This window comes from Macaca thibetana, chromosome 6, assembly GCF_024542745.1.
Source record: "Macaca thibetana thibetana isolate TM-01 chromosome 6, ASM2454274v1, whole genome shotgun sequence".
NCBI classification, from domain to species: Eukaryota; Metazoa; Chordata; class Mammalia; order Primates; family Cercopithecidae; genus Macaca; species Macaca thibetana.
The window spans coordinates 69803883-69825792 of record NC_065583.1 but is presented as its reverse complement, the minus strand read 5'-3'; the positions used below and the strand labels follow the sequence as shown (position 1 = coordinate 69825792).

At 37.8% G+C, this 21910-nt stretch overlaps 1 protein-coding gene across 1 annotated transcript in view; it reads right to left on the bottom strand.

Annotated features, from left to right (window-relative positions):
* Window positions 1-4634: 4634 nt before the first annotated feature.
* The window catches only part of NREP (neuronal regeneration related protein), a 235271-nt gene continuing 217995 nt past the window's right edge, over window positions 4635-21910 (bottom strand). The window contains 2 exon segments of the mRNA XM_050793117.1: window positions 4635-6377; window positions 10759-10836. Coding sequence (XP_050649074.1) covers window positions 6252-6377; window positions 10759-10836 — 204 coding nt within the window. The 3' untranslated portion in view covers window positions 4635-6251.

The window sequence follows — 21910 nt, the reverse complement described above, 5'->3', positions numbered from 1 at the left end:
GGAATTGAGAGTGTTTTATTACAGCAATGTAATTCAGTTCTTTGAATTCCTTCTATGTTATATGTCAACATTTATATAATGGTCTATTAGAAAATATTTTTAATCTTCGGTCACACATAGTCACATGACAATTTGATAAAGTCCTTCTTCATTTCTTTTAAACAGTGAACTAGGAAGCACCTGACTAGCAAAGAGATTTGTTCTCCAGCAATTTGAATAATTTACTTTCTCAATTTCTGGGAAGTACACCAAGAGAGCTTTACTAAGATTTATCAAATTATTGTTAATTGTGCTGTAACACTTGTACTTAGGCCCACCTTTTAAAAGCCATATCACCAGAAATGGCAGGAAAAACAAATTTTTAGTTTTATTACATGTTTGCCAAAACAATGCTTTTTGATAAAATGCTTTGATCTTATTTCTTGTTTTAAATGTATTGCCACTAATTTGGAGTTGCAGATTTAGCTCGTTTATGAAAAATATCTGTCATAAAACCTCATTGGCAGGGCCAATCTTCACTGTCAAACTGGTATGCCAAATCAGATACACTTTCTGTCAGAAAAAGTTTTTCATTTTTCAATTCAAATAGCTATTTTGAGGAATATTATAAAAATCAATGAGAACTAAAAGTATATCTTGTGAAACTGATCACTAAAAACAATTAAGATAAAGATATAATATAATTGATTTTTCCATGTTTAAGTTATAAAAACAAGATGACCAATATACTATTTCTCATATAAAGTAGGAAAATGATAAAAGGCATGGTATATCTCTAGTAAAATTGAATGCCGCTGACTGGCTCTGGAGAATGATTAAACAAGAAATACGTTATAAGATAAAATGGTAGAAACAACTATAGTTTGAATGTATTCCCCAAGTTTTGTATGTTGAAAACTTAATCCTCAAATTCATATGTTGACGGGGTAGACCCCATGATGGGACTCAAGGCTTTATAAGAAGAGGAGAGACCTGAGTTGAAATGCACTTTTTGCCCTTCCACCCTTCTACCACAATTTGAGGCAGCAAGAAGGCCCTCACCAGATGTTGAGCAAATTCCAGTGCCAGGTTCTTGGACTTCCCAGTCTCCAGAACCATGAGCTGAATGTTTCTTTTTTGAAATAAATTATCCAGTCTGGTGTTTTGTTACAGCAACAGAAAACAGACTAAGACAAGAATATAATTGAATAAATGTTTCATGTTATAGTTTGATACAATGGGTTCTGACAACTTTATTAATAAATGCACATCAAATCTGAAAGAACCATGTGAAAGTTTTTATCCTTGGGTTCTATCTACTGCATCTTCTAAAAATTTGGCATTCCCAGAAGGCATTCTGGTTACATTTAAAATAATCAGCATGGCAAATCTATACTGCTTTAGCTCTTCCAAGTTACTTTTTTTCCCAGTCAAGATACATCCTATCATCAAAGGATACTGACAATAGTGGAAATAATTGATTACAATTATATGAAGAAGACATTTTTTGGCATTCAGTGCCTTCTACTAATTTTCTTTGTTTCACTCTCCCATGGCTCTCCCTCAAGACCAAGAAATTCTTTGACAAGAATCAGGAAAAGAAAAAAAAAGCCATAAAAAAAAAATTGTCATTGTTACCATTACTCCACTTTATCATATATTCGAATTCTGCAAATCTATTTTTGAGTCCAAATCCCCAATTTCTATGTTATCTAACATCATAGCTTTAACATGTGTATAAGAGGTGAAAGCCCAAGGCTCTATGGTTTTATGATTAATCATCAAAGAAACCTTTCCTCTGTTTGGTACATCTGAGGTTTTTGGTGTCATATTAAGAGCAATGTATTATATTAAGATATGGGATGGATAGCCCTGCATCTTTTTGTTATGTGGTAAAAGAAACAGTATGAACAAAGACTCATTCTCAGCAGATCAATTTAAGGAAAGAGTGTATATAGAGGATCTGGAAATTAATTTCTTGAAAACTGTCCTGAGCATGCAGTCCGTGAAAAGCCATCACATACCTTTAGGTACACATATCTCAGTTTGAAAATTATGAATTTATCATACCTGTATATAAATTAACCTGACCCAATCCAAGATTATGTGATCTCAATCCCTGGAGGAGGATAATCAAAGGATTCTAAAGAGGGCCCAGAGAGGTAGAGTTGGAATTGCAGCAGAGAAGTTTTGAGTAGCATTGAGGAACCTCTGATTCCAGTCTGGTGTTCATCATCCTGCAAGTGTTCCTGCTATCAAACAATGAGTGCCAAAGGTCCCCTGGGCCTTTGTTGGTGGAAATAAGTGCAGCACCATCCTCCCCAAACCAGAAGATTAGTGTTGCTAACTGCCATACCAACAGAGGCAAGCAGATGATATAAATCAATGAAGCAGACAGGATATAAGAAAAGAGGTGATGAGAGTTTGATAAAAGAGAGGATGTGCCTCATCCACAGGTGGAGGCAGCTATTCACCTCCAATCCCACTGTTGCTATATTTTCCACTTTTCTACCTGGATTTTCATGTAAAATCGCCTGATTTGTAAATGTAGGCAATTAAATCAACATTGTTATACAACACATTGCAAAACAAATCTCCAGGTTATGTCAGCTCAATGGTTGTTAGCCATCTCCTCCCAAAGGCAACATAGTGATATGTTTGCCTCTGGTGAGAGAACAAAGCAGTCTTCAATCAAAGTTTGGGTCTTCTGAAGTGAGCCCAGCTATCTCTCCAGTTCTTATAACCCTTCACAAAACATTGTTGGATCCTCACACGAGTTTTTCAAGTTTAAAGTGCAGAGTCAATTATTACTTTAAGCTTTATGGAGGCTGAGGAATTGTCATCAGCAAACCCCACAATCCATAGAGTTGGATGGAACTTTAAACATCATTTATTCCAGCTCCCCTGTTTTTACAGCTTCTCATAACATTCTCTCAATATTATTATTGGGTCTAATCGAACATGGATTAACCAATGGAGGCTATGCAATCCCAGTATTATAGTTCCTGGATGCTGTCCTCATATGCCGTTTCCAAGGACTGTAAAAAATTTTCAATAGAAAGAAGTAGCTGTGATGCTAGTTTCAGCCCTTCTTACTTCCAGACTCTGACCTATAATTACCCTGAGCTCTTCAACTTCAGATCATGTGCTAATTTAAAAACATGTCCATAAATTCTTTGGTATTCCTCCTTTTAGGAGGTAGAAACTAATTTCCTTCATCCTTGAGTGTGGGCTATACTTAGCGACTTGCTTCTAATGAACGGAATATGACAGATGATGGTGACTTCTGAGAATAGGTCATAGCATTTTAGCTTGCTCTCAGCTTTCTCTTGAATTACTTGCTCTTCAGGAAGCCAGAAGTTATGCGGACACTCAAGCAGCACTAGGGAGAAGCTCATGAGTGGAAGAACTGAGGCATCCTGCCAACAGCCATGGACTAACCTGTATTGGGAGCAGATTCTCCAGCCCCACGTAAGTCTTCAGATGATGGCTTTTTTTTTAATAAAAAATTTTTAAAAAAGAAAGGTAATTAAATTGAAGGAGAACTTCCCTTATTATATCCAGAGGTGAATACTCAAAATGGTGGTGGTATGTCATTTTTAAGAATTTTCCTTCAGAATGAACAAATTCTAACGATCTGGTAAGCAGCTAGAATTTGGCTCTGCCCTAAGGCTCCTTTCTCTTAATAAAAGTTGAGGGTAAATAGGAAACTTAACCAAAATCTGAGATGTGCATTAATTTCAAATTAAGCTCAGTAACCCCCAAATGTAAAAGTCCTTCCTGACATAACACACGTATTAAGACCCAAGATTTCTCAGAGAGAATCTGATGCCCACTCTCCAGAGGCTGAGCTCCCACTGCAGGGGAAATGTTCCCTCTGGCTGTTTTTTCTCTCTCTGCTTTTATCTCAGAGGTCTGTTCCTTAGTCTCTGTTGAGGTGAAACTCCAATGTCATCTGAACCCAACCAGCCAAATAAGCAACTTGTGTACAAGCCAAGTTAAAAAGTTTCACTCCCAGAATGGATGAGGAGAAACCAGAAGACATTTCTCATGCACAGAGAGTGCATGAATCCCCTGAACTGCCAGGTTTCAGGGTCACATGAGACCTCTAGAAGGCTCTGCTCACCATCACCTTATCATCTGGTAGGTTCCAGGTATCTGGGTACACATGAATTAAGTCTTAATGCCTTTAAATTCTGTCTCAAATTTTTATCCTCTTACAAGTTTAAGCTTTTTGTCTGAGGAAAAGTGCAAACAGTCCATGAAGAAGTGAGGTCAGATCTCTTTTGGCAGGGATAAAGAATACCACACAGTGGGTCTTAATGGCAAGGAGTGAGAAAGAGTAAGTTCTGAAGTGTATGGGAATGCCTTGGAAGGGAGAAAAAGTGTAGAAATAAAAGGATCTTGGTCTAATTCTCCTTTGTGTCCAGAGGCAGCTCTGCAAATACCATCTTAATGAGCCACTGCCTAGCCCCTAATCTCATAAAATCCTCAAAAGGGAAAACGCATGAAAGGCAGAGCTGATTCTCTCTCTTTTGATATTTGCCCTTGGGTTTGCTGGCCTGACTTCTGGGACTCTGGGAACACACGAATTATCAAGAACCAGAGAAGGCATTCAAAACTAGGCCTCTTCAATGATGAGCCAAATCAGACAGTTACCTTACAGCTTGCATATTTATTGAACAAATACTACTAAAATAGCTAAAATACATTGGGTACTTTCATGAGTGCATCAGTAAAGATCACATTGTTACAAAAGCCTGCATTTTCAACAGTACACAACTGCAACTCTACATAAATGCCACAGATGCAGAATACTGTTTTCTTGCTCTATTTACACAGCTGATATACCTATTCTAACGAAGGAGGGAGAGGAGGAATGCACAAGAAACTCAGGCCAATGGGGGAGCAAGAAGAAAACGAAGAAGTGCAGTGCATGCGTCATCGGTGTTTAACAGTCAGAAGCGAAACAGTTCAGAACAAGGCCTGCCCTGTCAAAAGAAGAGCTAAAAGACAGTTATATAAAAATTAAGGTGGGCTTTCAGACTGGCTAACACAACAACATTCCATGAGTAGATGGTATTTTATTTTTGTTTATCCATTTCGTTGGGAGCAAGGACAAAAATGTAAATCTACACCTTGCTTATCAAAATTGCCAAAAAAAGAGTGCTCTGCCTTTTAAAAAAGCATTATGATTTTGTAAAGACATTGCTTTCCAATTTAATATTTGGAAAAGGTGTCATTTTCATATTCCTACTCAGATGCCAGTGTTTTGGGTTTTTTTTTCAGGGGGAATTTATTTAAAAAGGTTTTGCTCTTTTTTTCCACAAGTATCCTTTCAAACAGAAAGAACCCAAAGAGACACCTCAAAATGCCTGTAAAATTATTGCTTTTCTTTCTCTAAGTCAGGCAGGCGAGGCTACGGAAAGGAAGAGATTTGGTAAGTAAATTACAGTTTTGTGATTGCTCCCGCTACCGTGACTGCATGTCCGTGAGTGCCAGTCAACGAGACAGTTGTCTCTCACACTCTGGTAGCATTCGCTCAACCTACAACACTGAGGAAGAAAGCCACACTGAAGACACAAGGAATACAAGTCAATCCAGTCTAGAGAACAACATTCAGGGAAACAGAGTACCAACACCTTCTTAGAACATGGAAATAAAAAATAACTCCATCAGAGCTACCTCGCCAAGGAGCATGTTGAAAGTCCAAAATAGCACCATTCATCAGTGTCTCAGGTCCTGTGGCAGCATCTCGGTCACTTACCACAAGGAAACAATGAGTTTCAAACTACTTCTATACATCAAAAGAGTACATGGATAAAATATAGAGATATACAGACAATTGATGAACATAAACTACTAGGTTTGTTACATCTAAATGAAAAAAAAAAGGGGGGACTCTCAGCCTCTGCAAGAAGCAGTCGGGAGCTGTGTGAGTGAAAAGGCAGGAGTGGACCGGTTGTGTGAGCGCGGTGGGAGTTTGAGTTGTGGAAGACATTGTTGTAGCGAACCAGGCCTGAAGGCCCACCTGTAAGGGTTGTAAACGTGGATTCACAGTGTGAAATTCTGAGCGTTTTCACTTGAGTCAGAATGATTAAAAACTGGTTTGATGATACCTATTTGTCCACTGTAAATTCTCTAAAGCAAGGCTCAGAGTCCCATAGTTTCTTCTTATACTTGATGATTTACACAGAAAAAAATCCCATATATGATACCATGACCTCATCAATACCCATACACCATATGTAATACAAATGGAGGTGTTACGATTAAAAAAAGTGGAGGTAACTGATTCTTGGGGAGCGGAGTTCACTGCTGCCCAGTGGAGTCAGGGAGGCAGCGTTTGTCTCATCGTTCTTCTTGCGGTTCACTTCCTTTGGGACAGGAAGTCTTCCCTGCAAAGCAGGCAGACCCACACACAGACACACACACATAAAAGACAAAATTAGTCATGCTTCTGAAACCATTTTTTAAAATTTTGCTTTTCCTGCCCAGCCCACATTTTACCCTTGAACTCTTGCTGTTTTGCAAAACAGAGTTTACATATTAAACACAGTTCACCTGAATGTAAATATTAGGTCTGTGAGGAAATAAAGTAATTAAACACTGGCCACCTTTGCTTCAGTAGAATGAAGTGCTTCTGTCATGGTGGTGCCAGCCATGTGTGAGGCAGCATTCCCCAGTGTCAGGTTTCTTGGGACAGTTTCTAGTATCAGATGGGGCCCAACCTTAGACTGGGTGATAGATACTCACAGGAGGGTCAGTCGATAATTAAAAAAAAAAAAAAAAGAGTCCAGAGGGTGTGATGAAGAAGAGTAATAATCTATTTTTGAATATGTAATAAAAATATTTAAAAACATATCCAACTTGCATAAATCTTATCTATGTATGGCTTATTCTACATGCAATCGGTACATGCCAGAAGTGGGTACCAAAGATGGGAAGTGTCTGGGAGAGAAATAATGTGAGGGTGCCCGGAGAGAGGAGGCTAGTGGGAAACCAAGGCCAGAACTGACTGGGGCTATTCTAAGTCTCTCCTCACAATCCTGATGAGTAAGGTTTTTGTGTTTCTGACTAGAATAACTCAATCTCAGTGTGACTGCTGATCTGCCGCCATGTGGCTTCCCGGATACACTGCTGCAGCACCAACAGTGGAGAGGAGCTCTCCATCACAACCAGACAGCAGAATCACAGCACAGTGAAGCCCACCTGCCCACATGATGCATAATAAAGGTATTAATTTACAACAGATGGATTTTATGCCCTGTACAGGTATGAACATAGTGAATATTTGACAATAGTCTCTCTTTTAGCTGAACTCTGGAGTTTTAATTACTGACATTTTCTTGGAAAAAAATATCCTTTGTGATTTTAAAAGACGTGTGGGTTTTCTTTTTTTGTTTTTTTTTTTCTGCTCAAGTCACATATTCTAACAAGACAGTTTCAATAAGCCAATTTGACTAGATGTAAAGTACTTGGATTAGAGTGATCATCTTACTTTGTGACCTATAAATTAACACATCTAAATTTCTTTTTAAGAATTCAGAAGCCAGTAACTTCCAAACAACTTGAAATTGAATAAATATTTTCAGCAACCCAGGGGTGAACTAAATGCAACAGATAATTCAACTTTAAAAAGTCTTACTTACTGTATAATTTTCCATATTTAAACATCTGGTATGCCTCAATTTTTTGCTTAAAAGTCTCAGACTTTCAGAGCATACAACAGTTTTTGGACATATATAACCATTATGTACTTTAATACTCCAATCTTAGGTTGTGATTTTAGAGGTTGTTTTGGTATCATTAAATACCAATGGGACCAAACCAGAAAATTAAATAAAAATATAATTCACCATTCACACACCCTTAAGAGTCTAGATTCAATTTCCAAAAGCATAATATTGGGTAGTTACTTGCATTTCTGAAAATAATTTCAATCTTGGAATCTTGGTACACAATCCCAAAATTAAAAAAAAAGGAAATCCACTGTAATACCAGTGTCTTTAAAATAATGCTGCCAGCCCAACCCCATCTCACCCCACAGTCAAACAGTTACCATGGTTCAGGATAGGACAAACATAGGTTTTGGACAAATGAAGAGTTCAATGGCTGTTAATTGTCACAGGCAAGAAAAGAAGGAAAACCAAAAGTTGATAAATGTTAACTCAACAATTATACTCTTCACACAGCTTGCCTTAAAACTGCTCCTGTTCAGACTTACTCTGTTCAAAAGTGAATACACAGAACGTTAGTGTATCTCTCTATTTAAATCTTAGTCTCGGTACTAATCTTCTACCTCCATGAAACATACACAACAAAACAAAAGGAAGAACAAGGGATTTGGGAAGAGGCACTTCCAGAAAAAAAGAAAGTGAAGATTATTTCAGATTTGAATTTACCATTTTTTACTATTTTTTCTGTTTCAAGGTGCCAGATAATAAACATTTCTTTGTTCACTTTCATGTTCTGAGTGCCTACTATGGCTGGAGTACTCTATTCGATTTTAAGCTTAGAGATTGAAACAGAAACAAAAACAGTCCCTGCCCATCTCACCCTTCATTAACTTGCTGTGTGGAAGACAGGCATACAGACTGGACCCTGACGAGGCAATGGCAGTAGGGCCCACAGGGAGGTGTACAGACTGGAGCCTGACGAGACAATGGTAGTAGGGCCCACAGGGAGGTGTGCTACTGCAGCAACCTGAGGGCCCAGAGCCCAACATGCCCGTGGGGAGAGGTGCTCCTGAGGAGACAGAGTTCTATGCATCCTCTCTATAGAGTCCTGGATTTACTAGATTTCAATCCTCTTCCCCCAACTGATTTCAATCCACACACCCTCCCACTATTTACAAATAATAATAATAATAGGCTTTCTGCCCCCACTAAAGGAATTTTAGGCTTCTGCAACAAGTGGAGGAGGCATTTTGAAGATGGGACACAAAGAAGTCTTCTTTCTCCAGATCCAGAAGTCAGCCCTGATAAGAATTTAAGCCAAAAAAAAAGTCCATCCATGGAAAAAACAGTTGTTCTATCATCCAGCACATATTTGTGCCAACAGAACTGAGGGACTTGAGTAATTCAAGAGGCTAGGGGTTGGGGGGCAGATGTGTCCCACAGCCCCGCCGTCCTGGAAGTCATGCCAGTTAATGTGCCTCGGGGTGGATCAGCCCTCCCGACGGATGACTACTAGGAAATTAATCCCCAGTTAATAATGTGCTTTGGTCCAAGTAAGTCAAGATTATTTTTCCTACAATTATGCAAAGATATGCTTTTCCAGAAGGGAACTTCTGGAAAAGGAACAAATACACTATGCTTAAAATATTATTCACATATTTAGAGAAGATAGCGGAAGACCTGAATACCATGATCCACTGTGCCCACCCCTGGGAGCACGTCTTTGTGGAGGACAAGACCTAGCACACCAGGGCTGGCTTTCTAAGAGTAGGGGGAGGCACCACTGAGCTCATCAAGGAACTGTGCCTAGTCTTGCCCCTCTGGTTTATGTCACCAGTATCAAAGAGAGGACCTTTGGATGCCTGAATGAGGCAAGAATTAATGCGAAGGCTATACTTTGCTTTGTTTTCACATCTTGCCCTCAGCTGCCTTAAGAGAATTATGCCCTGATCTGGCACAGTGATGAATGTCTTCGGTTATACTGCTGCTGCCGCTGGTGTGCTGTTGGTGAGGTGGTGGGGTGTGGGTGTGTTTTAAGGAAAGCGCTACTATTTTAGCTCTCTTCCACTCCAGCTCTACAAATCAGTGCAAGTCTAGTTCAGGCAGGGCCAAACCATTTTGTTCACCTACTTTTCTGCCAGTGATTTCAACCTTGACCTTCAAAAATGCTCTGCAAGATTAAAAGTGATTTAAGATTGTTTTCTTTCAGTGTAAACTGCCAGTTGATACAACCTCTTCAGTTTCTGCCTGCCAGTATAAGATAGGGAATTGTTGAGACTATTGAGTGTAAATAAAATAATTTCTTAAACATTGAAATACCAGTAATAGCTGGGGGAGGCCTCACCATTATCAATTACACTTATGAAACTTTCAAATAGAAATGTTATTTTCAGTGGATTCTGTTTTTCTTTATTAACTGCAAAATCAGTAAGTCATTAAAAAGTACACTCTTCCTGCTTGAGGTCAAATAAGTATTTACCCTAAGAGGCAAAGTTCAGTATCTACAGTAAAAACTGGTAAGTAGTTGTTGTTTGTTTCAGAAATTATGCTAAAATCTAAAATATAAATTTTACAAATTTTGAGGCAGAGAACTGCCATACCTAAGATGTCAGAACAATGAAACTATGTTTATAAAAAATGGTTTTTAGGCTTAAAAATTAGAAGAAAGACATGTAACAGTTTTTTGGTCTTCCCTTTTGCTTCATGGATAATCTTATCAGACCTTCAGACTTCATTAGCAGGCAATTATGTCATCATCTTACACTTTTAAGAAATCTTTTAGTTTGATCATTGTATTTGAGTTTGTCTAACCAGGAATGGAACAGATTTAAAACTTGTAAATTGTACATTTGACAAACTAATTCCATGTTTTAAATGAAAATTTTTTATTTATGAAGAAAGGAAGATAATGTGAACTTTAAGTCAGAGGACTTTATGATATTTTTTAAAAGTACATTATTTCCAAGGTCATCATAGTATCAGATTGATGGATTCTTATAGCAGCCTATAATGGGTATTAAAATGAAAAGGCTCTGATATTTTAAAACAATTGTTTCAATATTGAAAATAGTGTTAACAAAATGGCATCTAGGGATCTTACCTTAGGAAGCCTTCCCTCCATGTTCTTGTTTGGAAATGGTTCTTGACTGACCCAGACAAAGCGTTCTGGGTAATAAACCTATAGAGACACAAAAGCACACACATTCAGATTAAAAACAGGATCTACTCTGAAACTACATGGGATAACCTTAATGAGCTCAATTCTCCTCAATGGTCACTTATTCCCAACTGCAACATAGAGCACTGGGGAAACCATTAACTCTTTCAAACTCTTAGTGTGCTTCTGAACATACACTACACTCAGGAGAGTTTCAGCTTAATGTCTGCCAAGATTAAGTCCAATAAATCAGAGATATCAATCAATGTTATTTTTAGCAGGCAAAGTAGCAGCTTAATGGTATGTCTGGCTGAGTGCACTAAGTCACCAGGGAGGTCTAACTTTCAAAGGATTCTATGATAAGTATCCTTGCAAAACTCCATCAAACACTGTTAAGGGTTATTCTGATCATTTATTAGAAGGCCAAAGATTATGAACAAAATAAAAGAGGAAAGAAAGCAGCAGCCCAGATTCTCTCCAAGTCCATGTGGCCAGTGACAACACATTCTGCCCAGCTGCCTGAAACAGCCAAGTGTCTGAGGGAGGGGCGGGAGATAGGTGTCATCACCATGAATGATTCAGAGAATACTAGTTGATGAATTTGGTGGTGGGAGGGGGTGGAGCGAGGGAGTGGAACTGAGTAACTCTTCTTTAAATATACAAAGGATGATTAGCATAAGGTTGCCGACCAGCTGTTCTCCATCTTCAGTAATGAGAGGAGGGGGGAAAGGACTTAAAATTACAACTAAGATTTGGGTCAGCTCTAAGGAAGAACTCAGCATAAGAATTGTTAAATTACTAAAAGAAATTAGAGAAAAACTGTGAAATCTTCTTTAAAAAATTTAGAAACAGAATCCAGCAACCATCTGTCAGAGCTAATTCACATTTAATACAGTCCTGATTGAAAGCAGAGTGAAATTAGGTAAGATTCCCTCCAGATCTGATTCTCCACATTCTGCAATAAATAAGCTTCACATTTAATAAACAACAATTAAGAGTCACACCTCATTAACAGATTAACAAACAGACTTAGATGTCTGTTTAGATTTTGGTTTGGAAGCCCTAATTGAGGTAACCTAATCATTGAGTTGACTGTAATACTTGGTATACCCCAATCAATCCATTTTGTCAGGAGATCTAGGGTAGGAAATATGGATGGTTAACAGTGTTCACTCTTCGGAATAATTGAACAGTAACTATCTTTGATCTACACCAGTGACATTTAGAGCACATCCTAGCTTACAAACCAATTTTGCATACATTACTTAATTTGTCCTGATGATAAGCCTATAATATTGGTCTTATCATTAAACAAATGAAGACATTAAAACTCAAAAAGGTCAACGATTTGCCCAAAGTCACACAGGCAGTGTCGGGTAGGACTGAAACTCACACTAGGTTTCCAGATTCTAAACTTCAGTTCTTTCCACTATCCTGCTGCCCTCACATTATCCCAGAATGCAAATCGCCTACCACCACTCCCTCAAAATTACACCAGTCCACAGCCGCCACCCACGTTTGGGTCTTAAAGAGAGCTCATTCTGCAAGAGCTGGAACTATTTTCTTTTTGGACTGGGTCTAGCTTTCTGAGCCACGTGGTTCCCCCTACCCCAACCACCTTACTTTTCCACATATTTCCTCTCCTCTGCCCAGCTCCTTCAGAAAGTATTCCACCATCTGCCTTGTTTGGGACAAGCAGCCACTTCTGACATTTCCTTTATCCAGGAATGGGTGAAGAAAACAAAATAATCTCAAATACACAAGCTTTTTTCAAGACTTATAACAAAGTTACAGCACACAAAAGCCCAGTTTCGGCTTAACTTGAGGGGACCCTAAGTTTGAATCTACTGTTAAATTCACTTCATATAAATGGATATAAAGTGATTACATTTCTATATTGCCACTTTAAAAATCATATTTTAAGTACAGTCTTAAAATATTCGTGAGAAATTAAGTTACACTGGAAACCAAAAATCTTGATAAAAGTACATATAAGAACTTTGTAGGCACAGGAAGCAATGAAAAGCAAGGTCAGGTAAGTATTGTCATTCCTGTGTTCTTGTGCTTTTCTGGGGTATTGCATTTTAACGAAATGACACTGCTTTAACATTTAACTTCTAAGCATCAATACTAAAAGCACCCAAGTCTAATTTGTAGGGGAAAAATAGCTTGCCTTTCAGAAATTATTACACCTATTTTAACAATCTGTTGTTCCAAGAACTGTCCATTTGCTTAAAGAAAAAAAAAAAAAGCCAAAAACTTTTGCCAAAGAACTTGGGAACATGAATATCCAACAGCAAAACACACATGACTAAGGAAACTTTATCGCTCACTTCATATTTGTTACATTGACGAAGGCATTTTTTTTACTATTAGGCATTTTTAGTATTTGAATCATAATCATTGTATACTTTTAGAAAAATGAACGTTACTTTGGCCTTGTGGTAGTCTTCCAATCTGCTTCAAAGTCAGAACCTTAAGCCAAAAATGGCAGGGACAGAGGAGTCTCAGTTACACTCTTAAAACCTGCTTGGCTGGTGTCTAAGAACTCAGCATATCCCTAGACATAGTATCTAAAGGAGATATTTAAACTTTTCATTTTTTTAAAGCACAGCTAGTTTTAAGAAACAGTGGTAAATTACTGGAAACAAATACGATCTATCTGCATTACAACATTGTTCTTTCTTATACCTGCAGTATTTTCAGACTCTAAAGTGAAGAGCTTAAGAGAAAAGATCGATTGACAATCATTAATTACCTTTGCTCTCAAATGATTCAGACCTGACCTTTGGTATTCCGCAAGGGCCTCAACTTCCATTCCTTTCCCAGAGCTAGATGTGGAGAATGGGTGTCCAAAGCAACAATCATTTGTCTTTCTGTCAAAAGCTGTCTTGGTTTAAATGTACTGTATTTTCTCTGCCGCTTCTTCTCGGAACATGTTCTAGTCTACTCACCAGGTTCTACTTCTGGCAGTCAGAAATAGTGCCACTCTTCAACTTCATGTCTCTTACCAACCTTTGTGCATGTATGCAGCAACAGTTCATGAAATAGCTGCAAAGTGCTGGACACTGTTAGGTTCTGGGGATTGCAAGAGAAATAGACTTCCTGCCTTCTAGATGCTCAAGTCTGGGGGTAGGGAAGGTACAGCAGGGGTGATCAATCCACAAAAATCTACTTTTAAAAATGTGTGTTATGGGCTGCCTTGTATCACCTCAAAATTCATATGGGGAAGTCCTAACCACCAGTACCTCAGAATGTGATTGTATTTGGAAACAGGATCTTTACAGAGGCAATTAAGTTAAAATGAGGACATCAGGGTGGGCCCTAATCTGAAGTGACCCATGCATGTTGTTCTAAGAAGAGATTAGGACACAGGCACACAGGAAAGACCATATGAAGACACAGGGAAAAAGACAGCCATCTACAAGCCAAGGAGGGAGGCCTCAGAAGAAACCAACTCTGCCAACATCTTGATCTCAGACTTGGAGCCTCCAGACTGTTAGAAAATAAATTTCGGTTGTTTAAGCTGCCCAGTCTGTGGCACTTTGTTATGGCAGCCCTCACAAACTAAACACAATGTGCTTTTTAAGGGCAACAACAACAAAAATAAATACATAGGTTATGTCAAATGTAATAGCTGCTGGAACATGTATCAACAGACTAAACAACAAACAAAACCAACATTTAGCGTAATATCCAGTAGTGCTGTCAACAAAGGAAATGGGGGTGGCAGTGAGTGCATCTGGGAGGGCATTTGATGGCTGTCAGAATCAGCCAAGGAAGATAGAAGGGTGAGGGATAAGTGCATAATGAGCTCCATGCAGGCAGGTGGCCCTGTGGCCAGGAGGTCTCCCTGCAGCTCCCAGGGGCCACAGCAGTAACAAGACCCACATGAACCCATGAGTTTCTTAACTAGTTCAGAATATTAGGAACTGACAATGACCCTATGACTGAAGCTTTTGAGTGCTGATAATATGAGGATCAGAAAACTGGTAAGCTGATCCATCTTTCTAGAGTCCATCTGTGCTTGCTGAACTGTAAAGCTGCCCATTCTTCTTGGTGCTCATCAACTGACACTCCAAACATGGGCACGTGGCTGATACTGCATTCCATTCATTCATTGTCTGAATTCAAGTTTGTGTTTTTCATGAAGACCAATTAACTTTCTTTTTGACACTTCATTGAATTCTCTATTGTTGTTTCGGTGGTTTGCATCTCGAAAATTTAAGCGTTCTGGGTATGGGAATACCTCAAAACTGTTGTTTTATTAAACAAACCAAAGTTTGCATTAATCTTCACAAAAAGTATGTCTTCTTTTAAAACCGGTTTTTCAATGTATACAATAAACAATTGTTTTTGCCCAAATAAAATCCTCAAAACCCTCTAGAATACTATTCTTCCAGAAGTCAATTAGAAAATCAGAAAAGCAAATCATACCTTCAACAGTTGAGAAAACAAAATGCTAGTTAAAAAAAAAAAGGCAGGGGGAAGGAAAATTTTGTTACTTTAATTTGGAGAATATGCCACGGTTTTGTTTGAATTCTGGGAAAGTTTGAGTGTTTATACTTGTCACTGAATATATTGGTTAATGCATCTTTTTCTGTAATGCTATATTTATCTCACTGACAATTAGGTTGAAAAACAACAGAACGTCATAAAGAACCACAGTGGTTTAAAATACACTAATCATGACATGTATTTAGACATCCTTGAGCAATTCTTAGAAAAAACCAATTTTATGCTTTCGAGTATAATTAATATACTTAAACCCACTATATATTTAAATATTAAATGTGCTATTTCTTACTGATTCTCTTAAATGTACTGATAGGTAAGTTACAATATTCTATCACAGCATACAAATTGCAAATAAAATACTCAGGGTTTTGTCCCTCATTTCCTTCCTTCCTCCCTTCCTTCTTTCCTTTCTTTCTTTTGAGGCTTGTTTTACTCTTTGGACAGTGCATCATGAAAAATAACTGCATTTTTTAAAGGCTATAAAGTAATTAGCTTACCAGTAATTATTGCTTAGTATAAACTATTATTAATAGCTGACAACTAGTGCTCCAAATTAGAAAAATGAAATGTAGGAAAATTCAGAGACCAGTCCTCCAAGGTCCTAAAAAATAGCAAACTAGATTATTGCTTAAATTATTTTTCAAACATTTTTTAAGCTTTTCATTTCAAAATCTGCTATTTATTTTTCAATGGCATGGTCCACATACAGAATCAATCTAAAAGTTCTCTGACATGTTTCCTATCACTTCTACTACACTGCAGGTAACATTTGAATCATATCTACTTATTACCTGTTTCTAAGTTTGTATTTTCCTCTGTTCATTTACTGTCTTTATCAATATTTCTTTGGGGGAGACTTTTCTATGAGAATGATACTTAAAGGCAGGGTTATATCTTTTTGCAGAGGCTAAATACACCACACACATAAATGCTGCTTACTTCATTAGTTAACATACATTTTCAGAAGTCTGCCATGAAAGTATGTTGCATGGTTTGGCTGTTAAGGACCATAGCTGTAATATTATTCTTTATCCCTGATGGGGTCCTATAGGGTTAAAGAATGCACACATGGGTCCTTTATAACTTAACAGGATGGGTATCTATCTCCTGCAATTAGGAAAGCCAACTAGGGCAGCAGGAGTCCAACCTGCATAATCAATCCTTTCTGCAGCAAAGGGGTATATTTCATAATCTTTCTGCCAATTAAATAGTATGTGTCTGTATGTGTACATGTTTTATTCTGCCTAATTGGCCAGGAGGTTGTGAAACCTAGTACTGTAATTCAAGGAGAATTCATGTGCATATACATACACTTCCTTTCTGCAAAAACCCTTTGAAGTGGTGCTATAAAGAATCTCCCTCAAAAGCCACTCTGCTCCCAGGTGTTACTGGTCATATGAGAGGGCCAGATGTAAACTGAAACCATAAATGAGCTACAAGGATCATTTTCTCTGAACAACATTACATCAAAGATTAGATGGTGCCAAAAGATGATGCACTGTGCTCTCTCTCTAGAGATGTAGTCTTAGAAATCTGCCTAACCTTGTGAATGCTGCTTGGAGAAGCAGCACACAGCGGGGAAAACACGTTGCCACTGGAAGACAAAAAGATAAACCTGTAGAACACTGGGCCCTTCAAATGATGTATGTAACCTCTGCACATTCTGGAAAGCAGAATAAAAGTGTTGGGGCTTAGGTTGGCAAGTATTCTGGCTTGGGAGCTAAATGAAACATGCACTGACCTAATTTAAACACACACACACACATACACTGGAGCTGGCTGTGGTAACAACGGGTAATTACAGAGTATGCATTATGAACACCCAACTACTGCACTCTATAGTCATAAATGCCCTCCTGCTAGAAAGGAAAGGCAGGCCTTTGTGGCTCCTGCTGCCACTCCTTGAGTTTCATTGCCTGGTAAGTCCTTAACACGCACAAATAGAGGTTGGGGGAGGCAACATGTTTCAATAAGGAAGACAATGATGGCTCACTAATTGGTTAAACCCAATGGCATTAGCTTTGCTTCGGGTGCATATTCCCACTACGGGCACAGAAAATGTTCATGTTTTATTAATATTATGCCACAGATTATGTTACTGTCCAACATTACACGTCAGGAAGGCAAAAGATTTACGATTCTTGATTTTGTGAGTTGGGGTTTCTGAAACAAGCTTTGCAGACTTTAATAGTGGAATCCTCTAAATTCACTCTGCTCATTGTGAAGCCATCTTGAGAGGCCACTGATGAATATGTGGGAACCTGACAGCTGTGGAATTTTATTTCTAGACTTTAGGCAGAGAAGGGAAAAGGAAATCTCCTTGCTGGCAACAAAATGAAAGTGTTTACATGTGAAATTAATCGTCAGCACAAAGAGTTTCACAGTCACTCTGTTCCACAATGTAATATTCTGCTTGTTTGGCTGCTGAGTCTTTTAAAACTTTATTTCTAAGAATAATAGCAAAGACTTTCAAGGGGGGCAAAAAATCAAGTCAGGAGCCAGCCACAAAGGTGAACAGAATTACCCGACTTTTCTTTTTCACCACTACTTAAAACCGTTCATTATGTGAGTTTTCTGGGCTTTGAGGGTACATGGTTCAAGGCCAGGTGCAGCAACGGCCAGCTAATTCAAGCATAGTGAACACGGAGGTCAGCTGCAAACATTTATGTTGTGCAACATCGTGTTCCTCTCATTCCAGCCCCATTCCTTTCCAATAAGAGCACATTTAGCACACAGCAATCCACCTAAAGACTCCATAAATCCAAAAAAGGGAGTCACTGATCGAGGAATTCTCAGATTTCTGCCAAGGCACCCTCCCTTGGACTGGAGGTCAGCCTGGTACAGTAATCAGAGCCAAACTGTGGACTGGACTCAAGGAATTAAGTTCAGCACTTCAAATCTTGACTTTTAATGGGCACTTTTTCTTTTCAGCAATGAAGAGAAAACAAAGTGCAAATGGCTGGTAACAGCCCAAAGTAAACCAGGAGAAAAAGTAAAAGAATAAAGCTTGGATACAAATCTTGTAATATCTAAGAAGCGTCTTTCCAAACAATGTGAAAAAAAAAAAAAAAAGCAACCTTTTTAAAACTTGGTTTGAGATTACGCAGTTGTGAGTGAACAATAAGAAAACAAAGGCCACAATACAAGATAGTTCCTCTCTTTAGCAAAGAAAAAACATCAGCCTTTGTTAGCTTGCAGCAAAAAGGCCCCTCAGGCATTTAAGCACAGCATAAGCTTTTCTTTGCCCCCGTGACCTCAAGAAATATGTTAATTCAAGAAATATGTTAATAAAATCTTTTACCTCCCTGGAGTGGAACCAGAATAAATATTTACTTAACACATCTTGAGTTCTAAGTCTGGACCACCTTATTCCATGATATAAATTAGTTTTAATTTGTAACCAAGAAATTAGGACTATGACATCTTGTGATGTTTCTCCTACTTTTAAGATACATTAAGAATTAAAAAAGAAAAAACTTGAATACTAATTCTATATTATGTCGCAACACACCAAACTGCACTTGTGAATTTTAGAACGGTATTATTCACCACAATTGAGAGTAAAAGCTGTTGATATGCTTTCTAATACTAGACATCTGGAGTAGCAGTGCTTTTTCCAAGCACATTCCAAGGTTAATAGGAAACATCTAGACTTGCTTTTATTAGCTGGTTTGAATAATTTTAAGTATGCTATGCCGAGTTTCACCTTCAAATAACTATATGAAGTTAAATTTCTAGTCTGCAAGAATGCTATTTTTTCTTTCCTTCTGTCCAAAAATTACTGTGCTATCCATTAAAATCTCATGAAAATTTTCCCCCAACAACATGAAAGAATAATTATTCAAAAATACGATTTCTTTTGTTAAAGCCTTCAGTTAAGGGCTGGTAAGTATTTATTTAGACGTAGGACTTTGGATTTTTCTTGGTCTGGGTGGATGAGATAGCTAGTTGCTTTGAAGAGTCTGAAGATATTTCAAAGCATTCCTCTTGTTGACATGTGCAAGACAGAGCTTTCCAGAAAGTCTGCATTTTCTCCCGAAGTGCTCATTCCAAAAGAAATTATTCACTCTTTCCATCAATGTACCCTTTTCTACTGGTAACTGCAAACCCTTCAGTATTTAACTAAAGTTATTTCACAGTTCAGTGCTTGTCTCGCACTGTCCTGGTCATTTAAAAACTGGTATCTCTTCAATAGCAAATAGCATCATAACAGATCACTAAATTTGGAGGGAAAGTGGTTTCTATTGCAGAAGAATGTAATTAAAATTGGTGTAAATCACAGGGTACAGAATTCTTATCTGGTAAGAATTCTGACTTTTTTTTAAAGAAGAAAAAATATATCCAGATCTGTATCAACATGCTATTTAAATGCTCAGGACAAAAAGAGGCCACTAAGAGGCTTCCAAGAAAACTGTCAGAAAACTAAAAGTACAAGAGGAATAGAATGGATATGCCCCTGCACATCACCTGGGTTTTCAACCCCTCCGGGTGGAGCCAAGTCTGATTAAGTAGAGGGCTTCTCTCTGATGAGGGATTCGGTCAGGCAGTACCATGTGAGGCAGAGAAGACTGAAGGGAGGCGCTCCCAACCCAAACAGATGTGTTTCAGGGCTAGTTGTCACCAAAGAAACACAGGCTTCAAGAGTTGTGAAAATATCTGCAAAAAGAATGCCAAACTAGAGGCTTAAGTTCCCTAGAAAAAGAATCATCGGTAGTTTAATATGAAAAAGGTAGCAGTGGAAGCTCAGGCCTTCTTTCCAAATTCTGACTCTATTCTACAACAAGAGAAGACCTCAACCACATATTTTTCCCCTCAGTCTTTCTTCCATTGTAAACCAACCACCACAACTATACCTCTCCAAAAGAAGGGAACTATGAGCAATAAACAGGAGTAGTTGGAACCCACAGAGACAGAGCATGTACATTTGGGAACCCACAGCTTTCTGTAGAAATGCATAATACAGTCCACTATAATGTTTTGTTAACTTTAGGCATGTTTTCCAGGTGCACTCTTTTAATCTTCACAATGGTACTGCATATATAAACCAATATATATCTAAAGCGCTGGCAACAGGATCGGGCACATAAGCAGATCTGTGTTAGCTACCATTATCATCATCGTCACCATTTTACAGATGAGAATAGCGAGGGAGAAAAGTCAGGGAACCTGCCGAAGGTCTCCAGTGTTCATGTGTTGCTACAGTTGTGGAGGAAAGACCAGTCTTAGAGTAACAACTTTGACTTGGCTACATTAAGACTTTGGATCTAATTAAACCCAAGCAAAGTAGGAATCAGTTTTTTTCTTTTTTCAATGTTCCCTGGAAGGAAATGTCCAGCACAATATAAATATGTAGCATCACTGCAGCTAATAACAGAACACATTTGCTGAGAAACCAAGTTGTTTTATATGACCCCCAAATGAACTCTCAAACAGTTTCTTCTCAGATGGCTACCAATGGAAAATCTAATTCAGTATAGAATTCTTGACTGTCTACACTGGCACAATCAATTCATTCTTTCATCAAATGCATTTGAATTCCTGTTCACTATAACTTTGCTTTTTAAAATGTTAACTCAATTTAAAAACAAACTAATTAGTTAAAAAATATTTTATCAATGATCTGCAGACACACAAACCATATACTGCATAAAAATATGAAGCATTTTTCTTCCTTTCAATTGAGGAAGAAAATAAACACTTATCAGACAAGAGAGACAGGTTAAATTCAGAAAGAAAAATAAATTTAACCAGACTCCACTTGGAAACCTTTAATTAATGTATTAGAAATCCAGACAGTTCTAAAGATGGACAAATGGAAAGATGGAGATGGGGCAACAAACTAATTATTAACATCCTAAAGGTATCAAATAGCAAATAATTAGGTATGCTGTATTTGATCCTCATATTGCAGGTAGAGTACTGTATTCAATCACAGTAAAAGATGTGGTGACCCTCAGACTTCATCTAAACAACATAATAGTTGATCAATTTAGTAAAAATTCACAATGATTATCAGATGAATTGTTTCTATCATGCAAAGAACAAATTTAATTGTATTTCTGATTAAATTGATTGTGCCAGTGTAGACAGGCAAGCCTCATATAATCAAGTTCAAAAAGTAGTTCTCATTTTTTTTAAAAAAAGGAAAAATAGGCTTAATAAAGATTAAATGAAAAGATGTGGAGACTTGTCTCCCAAACCTTGATAACAAGATCAGAACAATTTATGATTCTATTATCAAGAAGTGAGAAAAATATGCAAGGCCAGGGCATTTCATGACATATAATTAGACTCAAGACTCCACAGGGCAGTAAGAAATGGAGACTCAGTTCTGGTCCACAGCATCCAGGCTTTGGAAAAGTTAAATCTAAATAATAAAGGACTAAAATTGTGAAGATAAGGGCTCAGAGATATGGACAGAATTTCTGATCCTATATTAACTAAATTGGCTAGGTATATAATCTAAATTATCTGGTCAATTAATAAAGAAATATTTACTAAGTATTTTCTGCAGGCATTGAATATTTCATAGGCAGTTTTTAATCCTATACAATTAGCATCTTATCAAAGAGTAAGT